The sequence below is a fragment of the Spermophilus citellus genome (genome assembly GCF_964194105.1).
Source record: "Spermophilus citellus genome assembly, chromosome: 4".
NCBI classification, from domain to species: domain Eukaryota; kingdom Metazoa; phylum Chordata; class Mammalia; order Rodentia; family Sciuridae; genus Spermophilus; species Spermophilus citellus.
In genome coordinates this window covers 46,750,026-46,766,461 of record NC_138185.1, presented here as the reverse complement: position 1 = coordinate 46,766,461, position 16,436 = coordinate 46,750,026, and the positions used below count along the sequence as shown (strand labels likewise).

The 16,436-nt window shown below is 48.8% G+C and overlaps 1 protein-coding gene across 1 annotated transcript; it reads right to left on the bottom strand.

Annotated features, from left to right (window-relative positions):
• Nucleotides 1–2,611: 2,611 nt before the first annotated feature.
• PAX1 (paired box 1) lies at nt 2,612–10,921 on the bottom strand (the record flags this gene model as incomplete). The annotated part of the gene is made up of 5 exons (XM_081291499.1): nt 2,612–2,703; nt 7,211–7,433; nt 7,892–8,034; nt 9,515–10,144; nt 10,648–10,921. The coding sequence occupies 5 exons, from the start codon at nt 10,919–10,921 to the stop codon at nt 2,612–2,614; spliced, it is 1,362 nt and encodes a 453-aa protein (XP_081147625.1).
• Between the last annotated feature and the right edge of the window lie 5,515 nt (nt 10,922–16,436).

Genomic DNA, 16,436 nt, shown 5'->3' with positions numbered 1-16,436 from the left:
CCAGGTCTTCTCCCTCTTAACCCTAAGCAGCCTGAACACAGAAGTGAAAAGTGGCAGAGAAATGAGGTGGTGACAAGTCAAAGATAGAGACTGTTGTATGAATGCTTCTCATTTCTTCAGAAAGTATTGTGATGTCTTGCCCATCCTAAGCATGCCAGTACTTCTCCAGGCAGCAAGATGGACACATAAAAATCCTGTCTGTAATGTCATGACTGAGTATGTGATATTCATCGTATCACACAAAGGCAGGCTGAGGGCACAGGCACTTGGGGAAAACACTTCTTTTCACATCATTCTGACCAGCTTAGAGAAGCTGGCACTCAGAATTCTGACACCACCCATCTCCAAGTTCATGTCTGAGTCCTGATTCTTAAATGAGCAGAAGTCACCCATTTTTCATTTCCAAGCTCTCTGAATCACAACTTGCTATATGGTCTAAAAAAATAAACTAAATCCCAGCCCTTTAGTATACCTGTCTATAAAATGGAACTTTTTTCAAAGACAAGAGGCTTTGAAAACTTGAGAAGAAAAATATCTATGTGGAAAAAAAAATAGGTACTGTGGCTAAAAAAAGGTGCAACGAAAACCATTTCCCCACTGGTTTTCTTGATGGGTCCAGAGCAGACCATGCACAAGCAGGCAGCTCCACTTACAAGCAATAACTTCAATTCAAAAATCTCTTCCATCAGTTTTAGAAAGCCAAACGAGGAGGAAAAACAAAACCACCAGCCAGAAACTGCTTTGTAGTTGGAAAAAAAAAAAGATTATTTGGTAACCTGAGATAATTTCCTTTAGCTTTTAGAATGTTAGAAATGTTCTGGGGGTGGGGGAAGCCCTTTGTTGTTGTTCATTGCCTTTTGCCCACTTTAGGATGATTTCTGCATATTGTCTATCTCAGTTCCCCATGGCTCATCTGGCATTCTCTAGGACTCTAGAAATCAAGCCCATAACAAAGGGGGAAAGGAGCTGTCAGGTACATCAGGGGTGCCCACCCATTAACAAATACTCATTCCACTTTCTCTTCCTACCTGTTGCCCAACCGGGGTTGCAAATGCTCATGAATAAACCAATTAAATAATTTCCTCTATTAGTGTTCATCCCTTGAAGTCAGGGGCTGGGGTAGCTTTGTGATAAGTACACAAAACTCAACACAGGGACACAGGCTTGCTCACCCTTACCAAGTAAGTTTCAGATGCTTTCCTTTATTCAAAGGCATCCACATTTAACAGGTGATGTCAGACTCTTCACCAATGATCTTTTTAAGATTACACAATTGCGTTATACCCCCAGGGTCCCACCACCAATGCGCCTGGACTTGAACTCAGTGAATAGCCCATATATCTAGTTCTAGCAGACACTTTCTGAGCCCACCCACCCACCTTTTTGAACAAGAAGCCCAAATGAACCTTGGTACCTGGAAGCAGTTTGTGGTTTAAGTTAGCAATCATTCTGGTCCCTGAACACCAAAATCAATGCCAATACCTTTACCATCTGTCAGTTACCCAAGTTTTGAGAGTTGAGGGGTGGGAGGGGGATGCTCCAGGATCCCTAGTTTCCTAATTACTGAAAACACCGACAGCCCCATTGTCCCTTACTCTGTCCCTTACTCTTACCCCAATCTTCTTTGGGGTGACATCATCTCAGAAGTAAAGAGAAGCCCAGCCACCAAGCACTGAGAAAATACAGACTTCCACTAATATACTAGGGAAAGAAGACAGTTTGACCACCGAGGTTGTGTTTTGGTTGGTTATAAAAGTATAAAATGAGGCTATGGCAGGGCTGGGGATGTAACTCAGTGATACAAGGCTTGTCCAGCAGGTACCAGGTCCTGAATTCTATTCTCAGCACTAAAAATAACATGGGGTGGGGGGAGTTCTGTGGCTTCTCTGTCCATTTTCTAAGTTCCAAGACCCCTTAGACCTAAGGGAGTCAAAGGGTTGGGGGGCTTCAGAGAAGGAACTGTCACAGGACTGGTCTGGGGCTTTCCAGACAGGGAAAGGTACAGGATTAAGGAAGCTGTACAGATGAAAGGAAATAAAGCCCCCAAAGATAAAAGGGGTAAAAAGAAAAGGAAGAGCATGGACCACCAGGATGAACCAAAGGAAAGGGGAGGAGGGGGAAATAGAAGGAAAGAGGTGGGGGAGAGGGCAAAGCCAAGGAAGGGAGGGAGAGAAAGGTAAAGTAGGATGAGATGGAAGAAAGAAAAAGGAAAGAAAGGAAAGGGGGAGAGAGAGAAAGAGAAGTGGGAGGAGGAAGGGAGGAAGAGCAGAAAAAGATGATTAAAAAAAGAAAAAGAAATTTGAGTCTGGCAGGGCAAGGGACGCCACATCGGAGCAAGAATCTCGACGAGGGTGCAACCGTCTAAAGCCAAAGTTCAGAAAAGTCAAAATACCCCGGCCCATAAAGAAACTGTGCTGCCCAGGCTAGAGGCAGAACGTAGCCAGGGGTTGACTGAATGTGTCCTCGCCTCCGGCCCGGCCCGGGTTGGTTCCTCCTCTGCGTGTCCTAGGGTCTCGCTGCGCCACCGCTGCAGGGCGGAGCTGCGCGCCCTGGGCCGCCCAGCCTTCCGCAGTTTCCTCAGGCTCAGGCTGGGGCTGGGGAAGAGTTGCCCCTAGGAGGTGGAGGCCGGGATGGGAAGTCCATGTAAGCTATTGAGGGCATCGGGGGCCTTGCCCCCTGGACTGGAAGGCTTCCGGTCGGCCACTGTAGGAGGAAGCACAGGATCATCGGGTCACTGCCTAGCACCTTGCCAAGAGCGAGCCAGGATGCCTGCAGGACGGGGGCTGGATGCGCTCGCTGCTTAGTGCTCTCCAAAGGCCTCAAGAGCCCATAGATGCCCACCCCTCCCTCTCCCTTTAACTCATTATTTACCACCGATCTATATAGAATTGAAAACTTAAGGGAATCAAGTATAAGGGGAGCTGGGCAAGTGGATCTCATAAATGGTCACTTGGACCACCATTAACTCCTGGTGGTGAACACCGGATGCTATTTCTTTTACCTCTCAACTCTGTCACCACCGGCTTAGTAAAGGAGGTGACTGACGCAGGAAGAGAGAGGTTTTCAGATCCAATGGAGGCTTCCACCAGAGAGGAGCCGACAGGAGCGGACAGAAGCCAAGAGCTGACATCTTCGCAGCAGCGCAACCGAGCATACAGGTGCAAGGCGTAATCATCTCCGCTGATGCCAGCGTCTCAGCTCCAGGCGCTCTTGAGGTGGGCACAGGGAAAAATCATGTGGAAAAAGAGCCCCCAAACAAATATTCCTGCTGGGTGCAGCCTGAAGCCCTCTGACACAGGAAGAGGTTACGATTTGAGGGAGCTGCAGAGTTCGTTGTACCCACGAGATCTGGGGATCCAGATGCGCTCACCACTGCCGGCACAGCACGTCCTAGGGCCGACGGGCCTCCGTATTAAGTGACAGTCAGCTTGCCAGATCAGGCGGTATTCTGTGTATTGCTCTATTATTTGGGGTTTTGGGAAGGGGCCCAAGTTTTGCTACTGGAAGCCAAAAAGTGACGCTATGATTGTGCAACCCTATTTTTCCTTTCCCGGTTCCCGGGCACTCAGCTTCTCCTGCACCAGAAGGCACAAGCTGTTTATACCTAGAGGGGCTTATTTTCCATTTTCTGTTTTTCCGCCAATAAATCCTCCTTTAAAGGAAGAGTTTAGAAGCCTCAATTTGGACTGAGAAAGAAGTCTCCCACACCCACCGGCCCCTCCTTCTTCTCTCCTGCAGAAGTTCTCACCCCAGACCCAGGCGCAACTTACTGTGACTGCCTGAACTAAGAACCCACACCTCATGTGCCAGGGAAACACACACACACACACACACACACACACACACACATTTGGTTTCGCAGAGATTTTAAAGAGGTCCACAGACCTTTCCAATAGAAAGAGACCCCTGGGCTTTTCCCCACCTTTCAGCTCTTTCCTAAACACAGTTGTGACTGCCAAGTCAATGAAGTATTGAGACCTTTTCTTTTCACCCTATACACACACTTCAAAGTGAGGATTTGTTTAGAAAACATCTGAGGGGGAGGAGGTGTTTCTACCAAAGGCCGATTACCTTAGAGACAAGCAAGAAAATGGGCTCCTGAAAAATAAACACCTGGAATCCCGAAGCTAGATTCCACCCCACCTTCAGGGGCGAATCCTGCTGTGTTTTTAGTTCTTTCTGTTGTAATCCCTCCCTGGGACCCACTCTCCCCTTCCATTCCATTCTATTTCCTATCATAGGACTCAAGGAAATGTGGGTGAGTTTGTCTGGGGGATTCGGAAGCAAAAAACCCTTGTTAGGAGCTCTGCAAGCTCGTTTACTTGGCTAGGAGAGGGTGGGGTAAGGAATACGGACAGACCTTTTTAAAAATACAGGGATCGCAACTGGCCACTGCACGGGGACCTTTCAACAGAGGCACGGGTGATCTGGGAAGTAGTCTCCCAGAGCTAGGTCAAAAGAGCCCGGCATTGGCAGGGGAGTTCTATGGCGAACAAATGCCAGCGCTCTAGTGATCGTTTTAGGATCTCCTAAAAACTAATCTTGAAGCAGAGATAATTGGGGGAAAGCTGCAAGTTACCTTTAACAAATATAGACAACACATTTTCTTTGTATGTATGTATACAATATCTTACAGATGTGATTTCCAAATCTTTAGACTTTCTAAAACCTGCTGTGAGGGATTTTTAAACCCTGACAGTAAGGTGGTTGCTAAAAATACTGCTGCAAATACTATCTTGAGGGAATGTCTGGTGGGGGTCTGGTGGGGGGTCTTTCACTTTAGGAGGGGGTCTCCCCCAGCTATGAAGATGTTTGGATAACTGTTAAATTTATAGAACATTAGCCCCTCCACATGAAGATGAAGTGGATTTTCCTATTCTTTTCTCAGTTCCTAAGATTTAGCTTTCTTCAGGGGATGAGAAATGTAGATCATATTTTCTTGCCTACATAGTAGAGTACCCAAACCCATTACCTTTCCCAAAATAAAATTAATAAATTGTGATGCATAATTTGGCATTTGAAAAGGCTTTCCTTCTGATAACTATAAGATGTCTAACTGTACCTATGTATAATTTGAAGGATATACATATTTATATGTGCATATATATGCAAGATATATATATACACATATACATATATATGTGAATGTGTCATTGTCATGTGTATGCACTAGATGATCAAAAGCATTTTTACTGAGGATTCATGATATTGACTTGTTTTCAGTTTTTCTAATGAAATTTTTTCTACCAAAAACAAATTTAGTGAATACTATTCTTACCATAAAAAACTGAGCAATTAGTGACAACAAATTATCTTATGGGTTAAGTTTCTTTGAAGATATTAATTTTAAGAAATTATTAGAAAATAAGTGACAGTAATTTGTATTACTTTACTTTTCAAGGACCAGTTGGGGCAGGGGTCGAAGTCAGTTTTTCTATCAAAAAATTCATAACCCAAGTGTATATATAATTCTCATGCTGTGAAAATAGACACATAATAAATAATTATTTTATGCTCTTTGAACAAAAAACATTTAATAAATCATTATTATTGATGGACCTGAGTTAGTCCTTGATCCTTTACCTGAACCTTTTAAATAACTGTAAGGATCATAACATTAAATTATTATTATTTTAATCACCAATGTAATATCTACCAAAGAAAGTCAATCAACAATAAGCCAAACTGTTAAAGTTACATCCCCTCCAAAATTTAGTAGAAGTAGTTTAGAATATTTTACATTTTACCTTTGGATTGTTAATTACTTACACTTCACAAATTTATTTATACTGTGGAGTTTTGAAGTGCCTCCAAAACAAAGTGACTCTATTGGAAAATGGCTGCATCTTTAAAAGACACTGGGTCCTTTTTCTAAGTCTTCCTTTCCTTGGGGTCAACCCAGCAGAAATCATTTAAATTTGTAGATTTATTTTTTGAATTTAAATGTACCTTCTCAGTAAAATTATTTGTGCAACGATAAAAATTCCATTTTTATTTTAATTTCAACAGACATCCCTGGGTTTCACAGAGGATGGGTGTCTCTTTCTAAAATTTCCTTCATCTGAGTTTTCCTCTAAATGAACAAGTGGTATTATCCTGTTACTTAAAAGTTAAAGAAGTTCTAATTCTCAATTTTTGTAAATTTATTTTGCTTGTCTATAATTAGGAAAAATGTGTCTATAATTAGGCAAATCAGCATATGCTAATATTCCAGGATGTGTATGTTTTAGAAAAGATAGAAATAGGAAAGTTCCTTCACTGTTATGGATGGCACTTAATTCCCCCCCCCCACACACACACATAGATAAATGCCATCCTATCTCACCAAGACTATTTGGAAACAGCAATTTTTGTCTAGGAGGCAACAAGGAGGAAGCCACTCAGGTCACCTGCCAGTCCACTACCACCTGCCACCACTACCCCCACACACACTCAGCAGGTGTGAGGCAAATCAACTGGTAAAGGTCTCTTTGTAATTCAGGAATACCTTTTGGGCCCCACTCCATCCTTCAGGTCCTGTGCCCTGTCCCCTTCTCTGCTGAGGCTGGGACCCCCTGAGATGTCAGGCTCCCCCTTATTTGGCCCCAAAGTAGGTGAAACTGCCAATCTCTGGTGATCAGAATCTAAACACAGGCAGGTTCAAAATTAGCAAATCCGACCATTTCTTTCATCAAGGAAGAAAATGGAAACTCATGTGTGAATAAACTTTTCCCATATTAAAGGGAAAATCAAATTTTGATGGGCAGAGTAAGAAGATGCCCCTCATCACCCTGATCATGGAATAAATAAAAATTTAGCAGGTCACAGAAATGTGGGCCTAGAAGGTGCTTTCTAGGCTCTTCTGGTAATGGAGCAACTGAGGCCCAGAGAGGAGCAATAACTTGGCCAAAGTACAAGAAGCAGATCCAAACCCAGGAGTCCTGTTTGCAGAACTGACCCTCTTTCCCCACTGTCTACATGTCAGGGCCTCCCTCAACATCAGGTGTCTCTTAGGAACACCTGTTGGAAATGAATTTGCTCAAGAAGGGACAAGATTAATATCTTAACCTTAAACTTAAAGCAAGAATTTATGCCCAGCGGCTTTCCTCCTCTTCCTCCTTCTCTTTGCGCTGTCCCCCCACCTCCACCGCTCCTTTTTGGTAGCTCACCCTTCTCCTCTCCACCCTTCCTTACCCCTTCATCTGATCCCCTCCCAGCCTGAGCCCCTCACCTTGTCGGCTAGGATGCTTGAAGGTCATTGCTGCGGCAAGTTCCCCGCCGTGTACTGTGACGCTGGCCCCTGGGGGTGCCAGCGGGGGTCCCTGCGCCGGTGGCCAAGGCGGGCCGGGGGCAAGGTACCCGCCGCCTGGCGCGCTATATACGCTGTGCTGGTTGGAGGCTGGGTAAGCGCAGGCCGGAAGGAAGCCGCTTACCGCCGAGATGCCCGAGGCCGACTGCGGGGTAAAGAGGCACAGAGAATCAGTAGAGTCAGAAGACCCTGTCTTCTCCAGTACACGCGATTGCTGACCTGTGGAGTGGGGTCTTCACTTCACCCTGCTGCCCTTGTCAGTTATATCTACACAAGGCCTAGTCTCTGGTTTTCCTAGTAAGGACTCTTTCTTTGGTAAAATGATTTCTATAAATCTATTCAAACGTTATAACGATAATAAAAGATAAAGAAGTCATGGTACACACCATCGGAGTGTGGTCTGGAACTTTCAGCTTTGTTAGCATAGGAACCTTGGCAAAAGGCAAATCAATCCCCTCAAAAGCCAGCTTCCCCCATACTAGGGCTCTCCAGGAAAGTACAAAAATTTTCTGCTTGGCGCCAGACACAAGATCTGCCTGCCAGGTAGACTTCTCCTGGGAGACCCTTAGTGCAAGTCACCTACCTCCCCTGCGTCCGGGTTACCTGAGTATATTTAATGTCCGCTTCCAAGGCAGGTTTCTCCAGCCCATTCACTGCTGGGGTGGCAGGGAAGGCCGTGCGATTCACGCTGGCCCACTCTTCCATCTTGGGGGAATAGGCGGAGCCTTCGCTCCCGGCCAGGGCCCCTGCTGGGGACACATAATGGATTAAAATGAGCATTTGAATCTAGGCTTGACCCTCCAACCCAGACGCGTGCCAACAATCAACTACCCAGGCTAGTATCCAGAGGCTCAACTAGGCGTCCACTGGAACACCTGGAGATGGTCAAACAATCCAGGGAGCAATCGGAAGCACAGAAGCAGCGGGACCTGGGTTTCGCTTTCACTCCTAGCTGGCTAGGAGAAAGAAAGGTGAAGGGGCCTACTATCCCTTCCTCTCAGCCCTGGACCCGCTTCCCACGAAAACCGCGGCCCAAGGGGACAGACACACCAGGCCAAGGCAGCTATTCCACTCTCCAAAGACGGCATTTCTGAAAGATCCAAGTTCAAATTCGTGGCAGCCTGCCGAATATTGTGTAGATATTTTAACGTTTCAATAAGCGTATAGGGGATTGAGAGATAGATAGTTCTATCCTGTTACTCTAAAAGAGGAGTCAATCCTGGGACCCAGTGAAGTGTTCCAGGCACACAGCTGCTCCTAGCGCCTATGTGCACTTGGGGGAAAAGAGGGAAAGCTCCAGATCTGAGCACTGGCCTAGCGGCTGCTGGTTAAGATGTGACTCCGCCACAGCTCAGACTATTAGAGCCCCAGGAAAAACAGTATGCTGAGAGGTCTGCCCCACTGAAACAAGGGTAAAAGCATTCAAGTTTCTTTTAAGCTGCCCCTTTTTTCTCAGGGTTATGATGGATTTTGCTTCTTACCCTCCTACTGAGTCTACTACCATAAGAGAACACCATTCCCCTGCCAGCTGTATGAAGACAGCCAGATTTGGTCCACACATGACCTTCCATAGGCAGACACCATAGTTGTCCCAAACCTTCCACTTTTCACTTCACCAGAGATGACCAACAGCTGGTTATGTTTTAATTACAGTCAAAGGGCAAGTCCTGTGACTGTAGCTGCAGCAGGTGGTGGCCATTACTGGCAAATCCAGCTCACCCAGGGTTCTGTTGTACTTGTTGCAGGACTTGCAAGGCCAAGGGAACCTGATAGAAATCTAGGACACTGGACAAGACTGACCACAGGACTCCTTTTTCTCAGAAGAGCCCCCTGGGTCTGGGAGGGTGGACAGAATACTGGGTAACTGCGAGGGATCCTGAAAGCTAAAGATAGGGTAGCAGAATGGCCTGAGAAGTTTGTTTGATTTATATTTGGCGATAGGGGTTTGCATTCTTTTTGCAAAATGAAAAAAAAATGCAATTTCAGGCCTTCGGATTTGTGGTCAGCGACTACTCTTCCACTTGGGAAATATTTTCCATATTTGTCATAAAAAGTTCAAGATGTCCGAGGGCTCCCACAGAAGGATCTGGACCCCCAGCTTCCCCCCAACACTTTCCTGAGCCAGAACCAGTCTAAAAACGAGGGCGAGTAAACCCATCACCCGCATATCTGCCCGCTCCCAAGTCTGTCCTTTAGTAGAGGGCTACAGAAGGCACCACGACTGACCTGTTTGCTCCATAAAGGTCCGGATGCCCAGGATGTTGCTGACCGAATGTGCCGAGGGCCATGAACGCGGAATGCTGACGTGGCCCGCCGAGCCCGGCACCCCGGGATGGCTACCCATCTTAGCGCCGGTGGGCGACACCGGGCTGGGGTAGGGATACTGGTAGATGTGGTTATAAGGCAGTGCAGGTTGCGGCGGCGGCTGCTTACTTGCCTCATATGGCCCGGGTTGCGCTAGGCTGCCAATCTTGTTGCGCAGGATGCGACTGATGGAGCTCACTGAGGGTACGTTGTACTTGTCGCAGACGCCGTCGGCCAGCAGTCTGTCGCGAATCTCCCAGGCAAAGATGCCGGGGTCCCCCTGCTTGTAGTCCCGGATATGCTTTACTACGTTGGGGGTGGTGACGCGGGGTTTGCTGCCCCCGATGGCCCCGGGTAAAATGGAGCCCGTCTCATTGTAGCGCGCCAGAATCTTGCTCACGCAGCCGTGGGAGACGCGAAGCTGCCGACTGATGTCACAGGGTCGGATGCCCAGCTGTGCCAATTCCACAATGCGCAAGCGGATGGCGTTGGGCAGGGGGCGGCCATTGACGAACACGCCGCCCAACTGGTTCACTTCGCCGTAGGTCTGCTCTGCGGACGCGCCGGTCGAGAATTGAGCAGGAGGGGGAGAAAACACCGGTGGGTTAGCCAAGGATGTCCACGCCTGGCGATGGACTATACCCAGTTGCTGCAGTCTGGCTGGGCACAGCCCTCAACACCCAGTCGCGCCTCGGAAGGTGACCCACAGATCCCCAGATAGCTCAGAGTCCGAAGGCAAACTGCCTGAGTCCTGCTCTAAGAGGCTGAGCAGTCTTGGGGACCGCAGAGGGGCTCACTGCGCGCTCTAGCATTCAACTTTGGGTGCAGAGGGGCTCACTGCGCGCTCTAGCATTCAACTTTGGGCGCGCCTACTTGAGACCCCCTCCCCAACTTGAGGAATTGCTCCTCGAGGGCTGGGGATATGAGGAGAATGAGGGTCGTCCAGGACCCAGAACTGGTTTTGCCCAGGAAAAGCAGAGCAGAGGGCAGGGAGGCGCGGAGTCGCGACCCACCCCACCAGCCCTCCCGCGCCTTGCCTGCCTCTCGCCTCTTACCCATAGCGCGTGAGCCAACCAGTTGCCTGGCGCCGGAGCGGCGGGGGCTGGGCCCGGAGCAGTCCGGGAGAGCTCGGGCGCCGCCACCGCCGGAGAGGCATAGAGGGAGGGCGTGCGCGAGCCTAGATCCGCGGCGGCCGGGCCGCGGGCTGGAGACGCGCAGTGCGCCGCCGCGGAGCGCGCCACTGCCCGCCCCAGGACTTGCCCCCGCCTCTGTCGCCCGTTCCCAGGACACTCTCCACGCCCGCGACCCCAGGCCCAGGGTGAACTTCATCCGATTGGGAGAAATTCGTCTGACCGGGAAGCTGCAGCGTGCGGGAATCAATTTGACGTGTCCTCCACGTCAATCTCTGCAGTCACGCAGAAGACGCGCGAGTTGGCAGCTCATTGGTTCCCGTCACTGCGCCCAGGCGCCCCCCTCCCCGCCCTGAAACTCTACCTCCTCCTTCTGTCCTCCCTGCTTTTCTCCACCCCCCTCCGGAACCAGCACTCCCCCTTTTTTACACACACACACACACACACACTCCAAAACACACACCACCCCAATTTCCAAACCCAGCTGGACCTAGGACAGGGCACTTGCTCCCAGACCTTTGCAGCCCCTTCCTTCTCTGGCTTTGGGGATGATTGGGAAGTCATTTCAAACTGATTATGTGTGTTAGTACTAGTACTAGTTTAGGTTTTAGTTTTATTACCACCTCTACCCATCGTTACTAATGAGACATCAGAGGGTAAAAGTTGATCAAGGCAAGGTGTTTAGGGTGAAGTCCCCTCCTGGGCAGGAGCTCCGCAAGAATAGAGTCATACTCTAGCTGGGTGTGAGCGTCAAGGTGAAAGAGGAGAGTGAGGATCTAGTTTGATACAGGGCTCCTGGGGAACTGACTCCTGGGTATCCCATTTCTGGTCTACTCCCCAGCGCTGCTCTCAGGAAATTTTTATGTCTAATATCCACCCGCTCCCTTGAAATAGACAGCAATTTCAATGACCCGAGAGAGGCACATTCCAGATTCTGTCTTGCGGCCCACCCACCAGAACTCATTTCCCTCAAAGAGGTGACATAGGGAGCAGACGGGAAAGAGATTCCGATCTGCTGCCTCTGGTCCTCAAGTATGTCCTGGCCATTCACAGGAGGCCGAACTCAAAGCTCCAGCATAGGCCAGAAGAATAGTCCCTTTCAGGTAGTGTAATCCCGACCCTTCATCCTGAGTCGGTCTGGCCTCGCCTTTCCCCAGCACCTGCAGCCTCCAGGAGGTCTCTGCTAAACCACAGAATGGTTATTTGACCTTCATTCAAGCGGGGTTTGAGGATCCCTGCATTCTTTGGCGATAAACGCCAAATCTTTTGGGGTGGTGGTGGTGCCGGTGCTGGTGGTGCTGGAGATTGAACCCAGGGCCTTATTCATGCTAGACAAGCATTCTACCAACTGAGCTATACCCCCAGCCCAAACGCCAAATCTTTTCTACTCTTCAACCTGCCAATCTGTATTGCTAACTGTGAGGGTCTCAGAACAAGCCATGCGGAGGGGGGCCAGGAGAAAGCAAATGAGAGGGAAATATTTTATTTTGCACCTGAACTGACCAAGGAAGTCAGAATTTCCAGCGAGGGGACAAAACTCTGAGTGCTTTGCGCTGAAAGCGCCAGAATAGAAAGAGTTTAGGAGGGGTTCCTGGTACTTCCAAGCATTTACAGCACTCCTCCGAAAACAAGAAAACATCCAGCTCCCCAAACACAATCCTTCCAGGTATAGTTCTCGAGAGTAGCCTTGGGCCTCTCGCCGCGCCTGCGCACTGATGTCTTCCAAGGCGCCGCTGGGGGAGTTGAGAGAGTGGAGGCCCAGACTTTTTTCCTCTCGACTGCGGGGCCAGAGAGCATCGCTGACTCTTAATCAACCTATCCTAAAGTGTCAGTTTGAAGGGTCTGAGCCATAAATCCTAGACTCTCAGGAGATGGTGCACGAAGTCCCAGAGGGGCGGAAACTAGGGCCAAGAGCAAGATTAACCCATGAGAGGGGAGGGCAGGTTCCAAAGAATTGACCCTTACACTCTGGCACCCTCTGGGAGCCCCGGGAAGTTCGCCAGGACGGGAGAGATGTTTGGGGGGTCAGTGCATGAGCGAGAGGATGCAAGACTGGGAGCGGGGAAAACCCATATGGAAGATAAGGCCTGTCAGAACGGTGCAGTGTTGGGGTAAGCATCCAAGGAAAGCTTTGGATTTATGGTGGGCAGGCTAGAGTCAGGGGTTCTGCGAAGGCACCAAGCAGAGGACACTGACTACACGGGACACCTGCTGGATATTCTGAGGCTTTGGAGAGTGGAGATAACATAACCTGTTCAGTTCCTTCTAGGCATTTTGGAACCTGTTAACCTCTGAACTGGAGGTTCGTTGTCCGAATTTCAAATCAGGCAAGGGATACCAAGAAAGGTGGATTCCTATACCGTGATGTCTTTGAGATATGAGAAACACAGCATCCACACTTCAATCCAGTGCATTCTGGTGATTCGCAAAAGCAGCTAAGGTAGTTTCTTTCCCCTGTAGGTGAGTCGACAGGCACTCTCAAAAAACAAGTAAAGCAAGTCGTACTGTTCTGAGAGCTGGTTCGCTCCAATTACCCTCTCGGAGGAACATCCAACCTGCTCCTGCCAAGCAGAGCGCCGGGCGCGGGCAAAGAAATGAAGTCAGGACGTCACCCCTTTCCTTCTAGGGAAGGCCGACCCTAGCTGGAAAAAGTGTTGGGGAAAGATTTGGGAGGGATGTGCCTGGGAGACTCTCCGGGATAACAGAACTCGCGGGGTCCTCACCTCACCCCCCTCCCGCCCCTCCGCTCCCGGGAGCCAGTTTCTCTTGCTCGGGACCACTCAGCATTCTGCAGCCCTCTGCCCAGCCGGCCATCAGGAAAATCTTACAGTTTGTCGCCCCCTGTCGGCCCCCAGCTGGGCTCCGCGGGTTCCAGTGCAGCCCGCTAGACCAAGGGAGAGGTGACCCAAAGGTGGGATTGCGGAAGAAAAATAAACGTCTCTTCCACCTCCGCGGATGCAGCTTGATCCTCTCCAGGGCCTGGGGGCAGCTACTGGTCAGCGCTGAAAGCAAAGAGGTAAAGAGCTCGCGGGTTCCGCATTTCTGCGTAGCTGGGTTTGGCACAGTAGTTTTTCTCGTGCCCTGGATACTACTTGCGACAAAGTGAAGTGTGGCTTCCAGCGGCGCGGAAGCCACCCAGCAGAGAATGCATGCAGGACTTGACTCCTCTGCCTGGGGCTGGACGCCCACGGAGGCAGAAGAGCTGTGAGGGTCCCCGAGCGGCCTCGGAACCTGAGCCAGGTACCCTAAGGCAGGGAGAGGAGAGGCAAGCTCTGTGCCGAAAGTGTGAGACAAAGAGGAAGCGCGAAGTGGGTATATGCCCTTCGGGTGGCTGGGGGTAGGAGGGCTGGCAGCGGAGAGGTTTGAGGGTGAGTACCCTCAGTGGTTTACCACCTGAACCGTGAACTCAGCACCCGAAGTTCAGGCTGCGAGTTACCTAGAGGCTCAGTTAACAGTGCTATCCTTGAAGCTACTGTTTCTTCACGCCTCGTGCGTCGCTTTGATATTTGATGAAAAAGTTTCGGGAAATTGGGTGCAAAACGAAAAGTACAACAGGCTGGAATGTCCCCGGGGTCTACGCATTTCAGAGTCTCCACGGGAAAATTAAACAAGCAGATGAAAAGTCTAATTCGGGTCCCGCGGGTGCGCGTTTCGGCTCTGCGGGGACGCAACCGAGAGCAGAAAACGCAGGCGGCATTCCCAGAGAACCCTGGGAAGAGTCTGGGAATAATCACGCACTCTTGTCCCTCCAGCCGCCCCGCGACAGGGATTCTGAGTCTTCCTTCTTAAGAGCCTCAGGATCGCGGAGTCCAAGCTAATCCCGGCCTGGCTCAGTCTCTGCGCTTTTGCTGTTTTTAAGAGCATTGGTGGTGACTTTAATTTTTTCGAAATTAAAGTCAACTAAACCGAGTCTTTTAACTTTCTTTTTAAATTTACACTTTAAAAGAAAGCTGAGCCTGGTGCCACACGCCTGTAATCCCAGTGGCTTGGGAGGCTGAGGCAGGAGGATTGCAAGTTAGAGGCTAGCCTCAGCAATTTAATGAGGCCTTAAACAACTTAGTGAGACCCTGTACCAAAATTAAAGTTTTTAAAATTAAAGACTGGGAATGTGATCCAGTGGTTAAGCACCCCAGGTTCAATCTGGGTTAAAAAAAAAAAAAAAGCAGGAAGTACTTTCTGTGCAGGGTCATACTGACACCCCAGCCCAGCCCACAGACACACATTGTTTGGCATAGGAGATCCCGCAGCACCACACAGGAATAACATGAAAATTGATTAAAAGGGAACTGAGAAGTGATTAGCCGCATGGAAACGTCTGAGGCAAGAAGCTGAGCCAAAAAAGGGGAATTGCAAACCCTGAGGGAGCCGATTAAACAGCGAACTAGCCAGCGGGAAACCGGAATGTTGCATTAACGAAACCCCGAGGACAGTGACTGTGGCAGTGGAGGGAGGGGGAGAGGGGAGGGAAAAGACTAGCGGCTGAATCGGCCTCTGCGAGCTCTGCTGCATAACTTGAGGCTAGTGCGTTCTCCCCACAGCTGGGAGTGGGTCGGGATGCGTTGCGCACGGCACCTGCTTTCCAAAACCGAACACACAGACTCCACAGACCAAATGGAAAGTACTGAAGATGGTGCAGAATAACAAACGCAGCCCCCAAAGCAAGAAATACCGTCCCGCCTTCGCATGGATCCATTTCCTAGGCCTGCTGGTGACCACGGTGGTCACAGTTGGTTCTTTGCTAGGCCCGCTTTTGTTTGCTGGGCTGGAAATATTCATTACTGAAAGCAATACGGGTCATCTGGGGTGGGCAGGAGCGCCATTTGTACCCACCCTGGCTACTGATGACGGGCTGTGTCCTTGGAAATGCAGGGAGGAAGCAAAGAAAAATATATTTTTCACTTTCCCAAATGAAATGAATAAATAAAAATAGCTAAATGGTTTTTTTTTTTTTTTGTATAATAAAACATTAACGGCCAGAGTTCCTTGTTTTCGTTCAGAGGCATAGGGGAAAAAATATATCAGAAAATAGATTTGCTCTGAAACTCCCACTAAAAATACACTTTTGGAAATTGAGTTTCTTAAACTAACGAAAAATCTAAGATACTTTTTACCTTGAGATGTGGTGATCTGACTGCTACATTTATGGCATTGCTTTTAGAGTGGAATCATTTTAAATGTTGCATTTGAGTGTTAAGAACAAACTACGGAAGGCTGCTCCCTTTTGTAGGAAGAAGTAATTTCTCTGAGTCTTTGAAGAGCTCATATCGTTTTTTTGTTCTTGTGTGTATATCCTCACCTGAGTAAAATCCAGAGTTCCACTTACTGTAAATCTCCCTCATTTGCCTCGAAATGGGCATGTCACGTAAGCTTCAATTTTCCCTTATTCAAAATCACCCATGCAATACAATCAGATCTATTTTATTTCATTTCATTAACTGAGAAACCTGCAGAAGCCTCCAGGCACTGGTCAAAATTCCACTTTTGCAGTGAACTCTCAAAAATGTTTATATGATAGTGCTGAGTCTAAAAAGCAATATTAAAATAGAAATGTTTGGGAAGCTTCAAATTTCCATGGGGCATATCTCCTGGGTACTTGGGGGGAAAAAAGGAGACTAAGAGTACTCATGGGGTGGGGGCAGTATGCAAAGGAAAAAAGTTGCATTTACTGAAGGGAATGGAGAGCTTGGTGTTGTGACTGTATTGGAAATGATTTG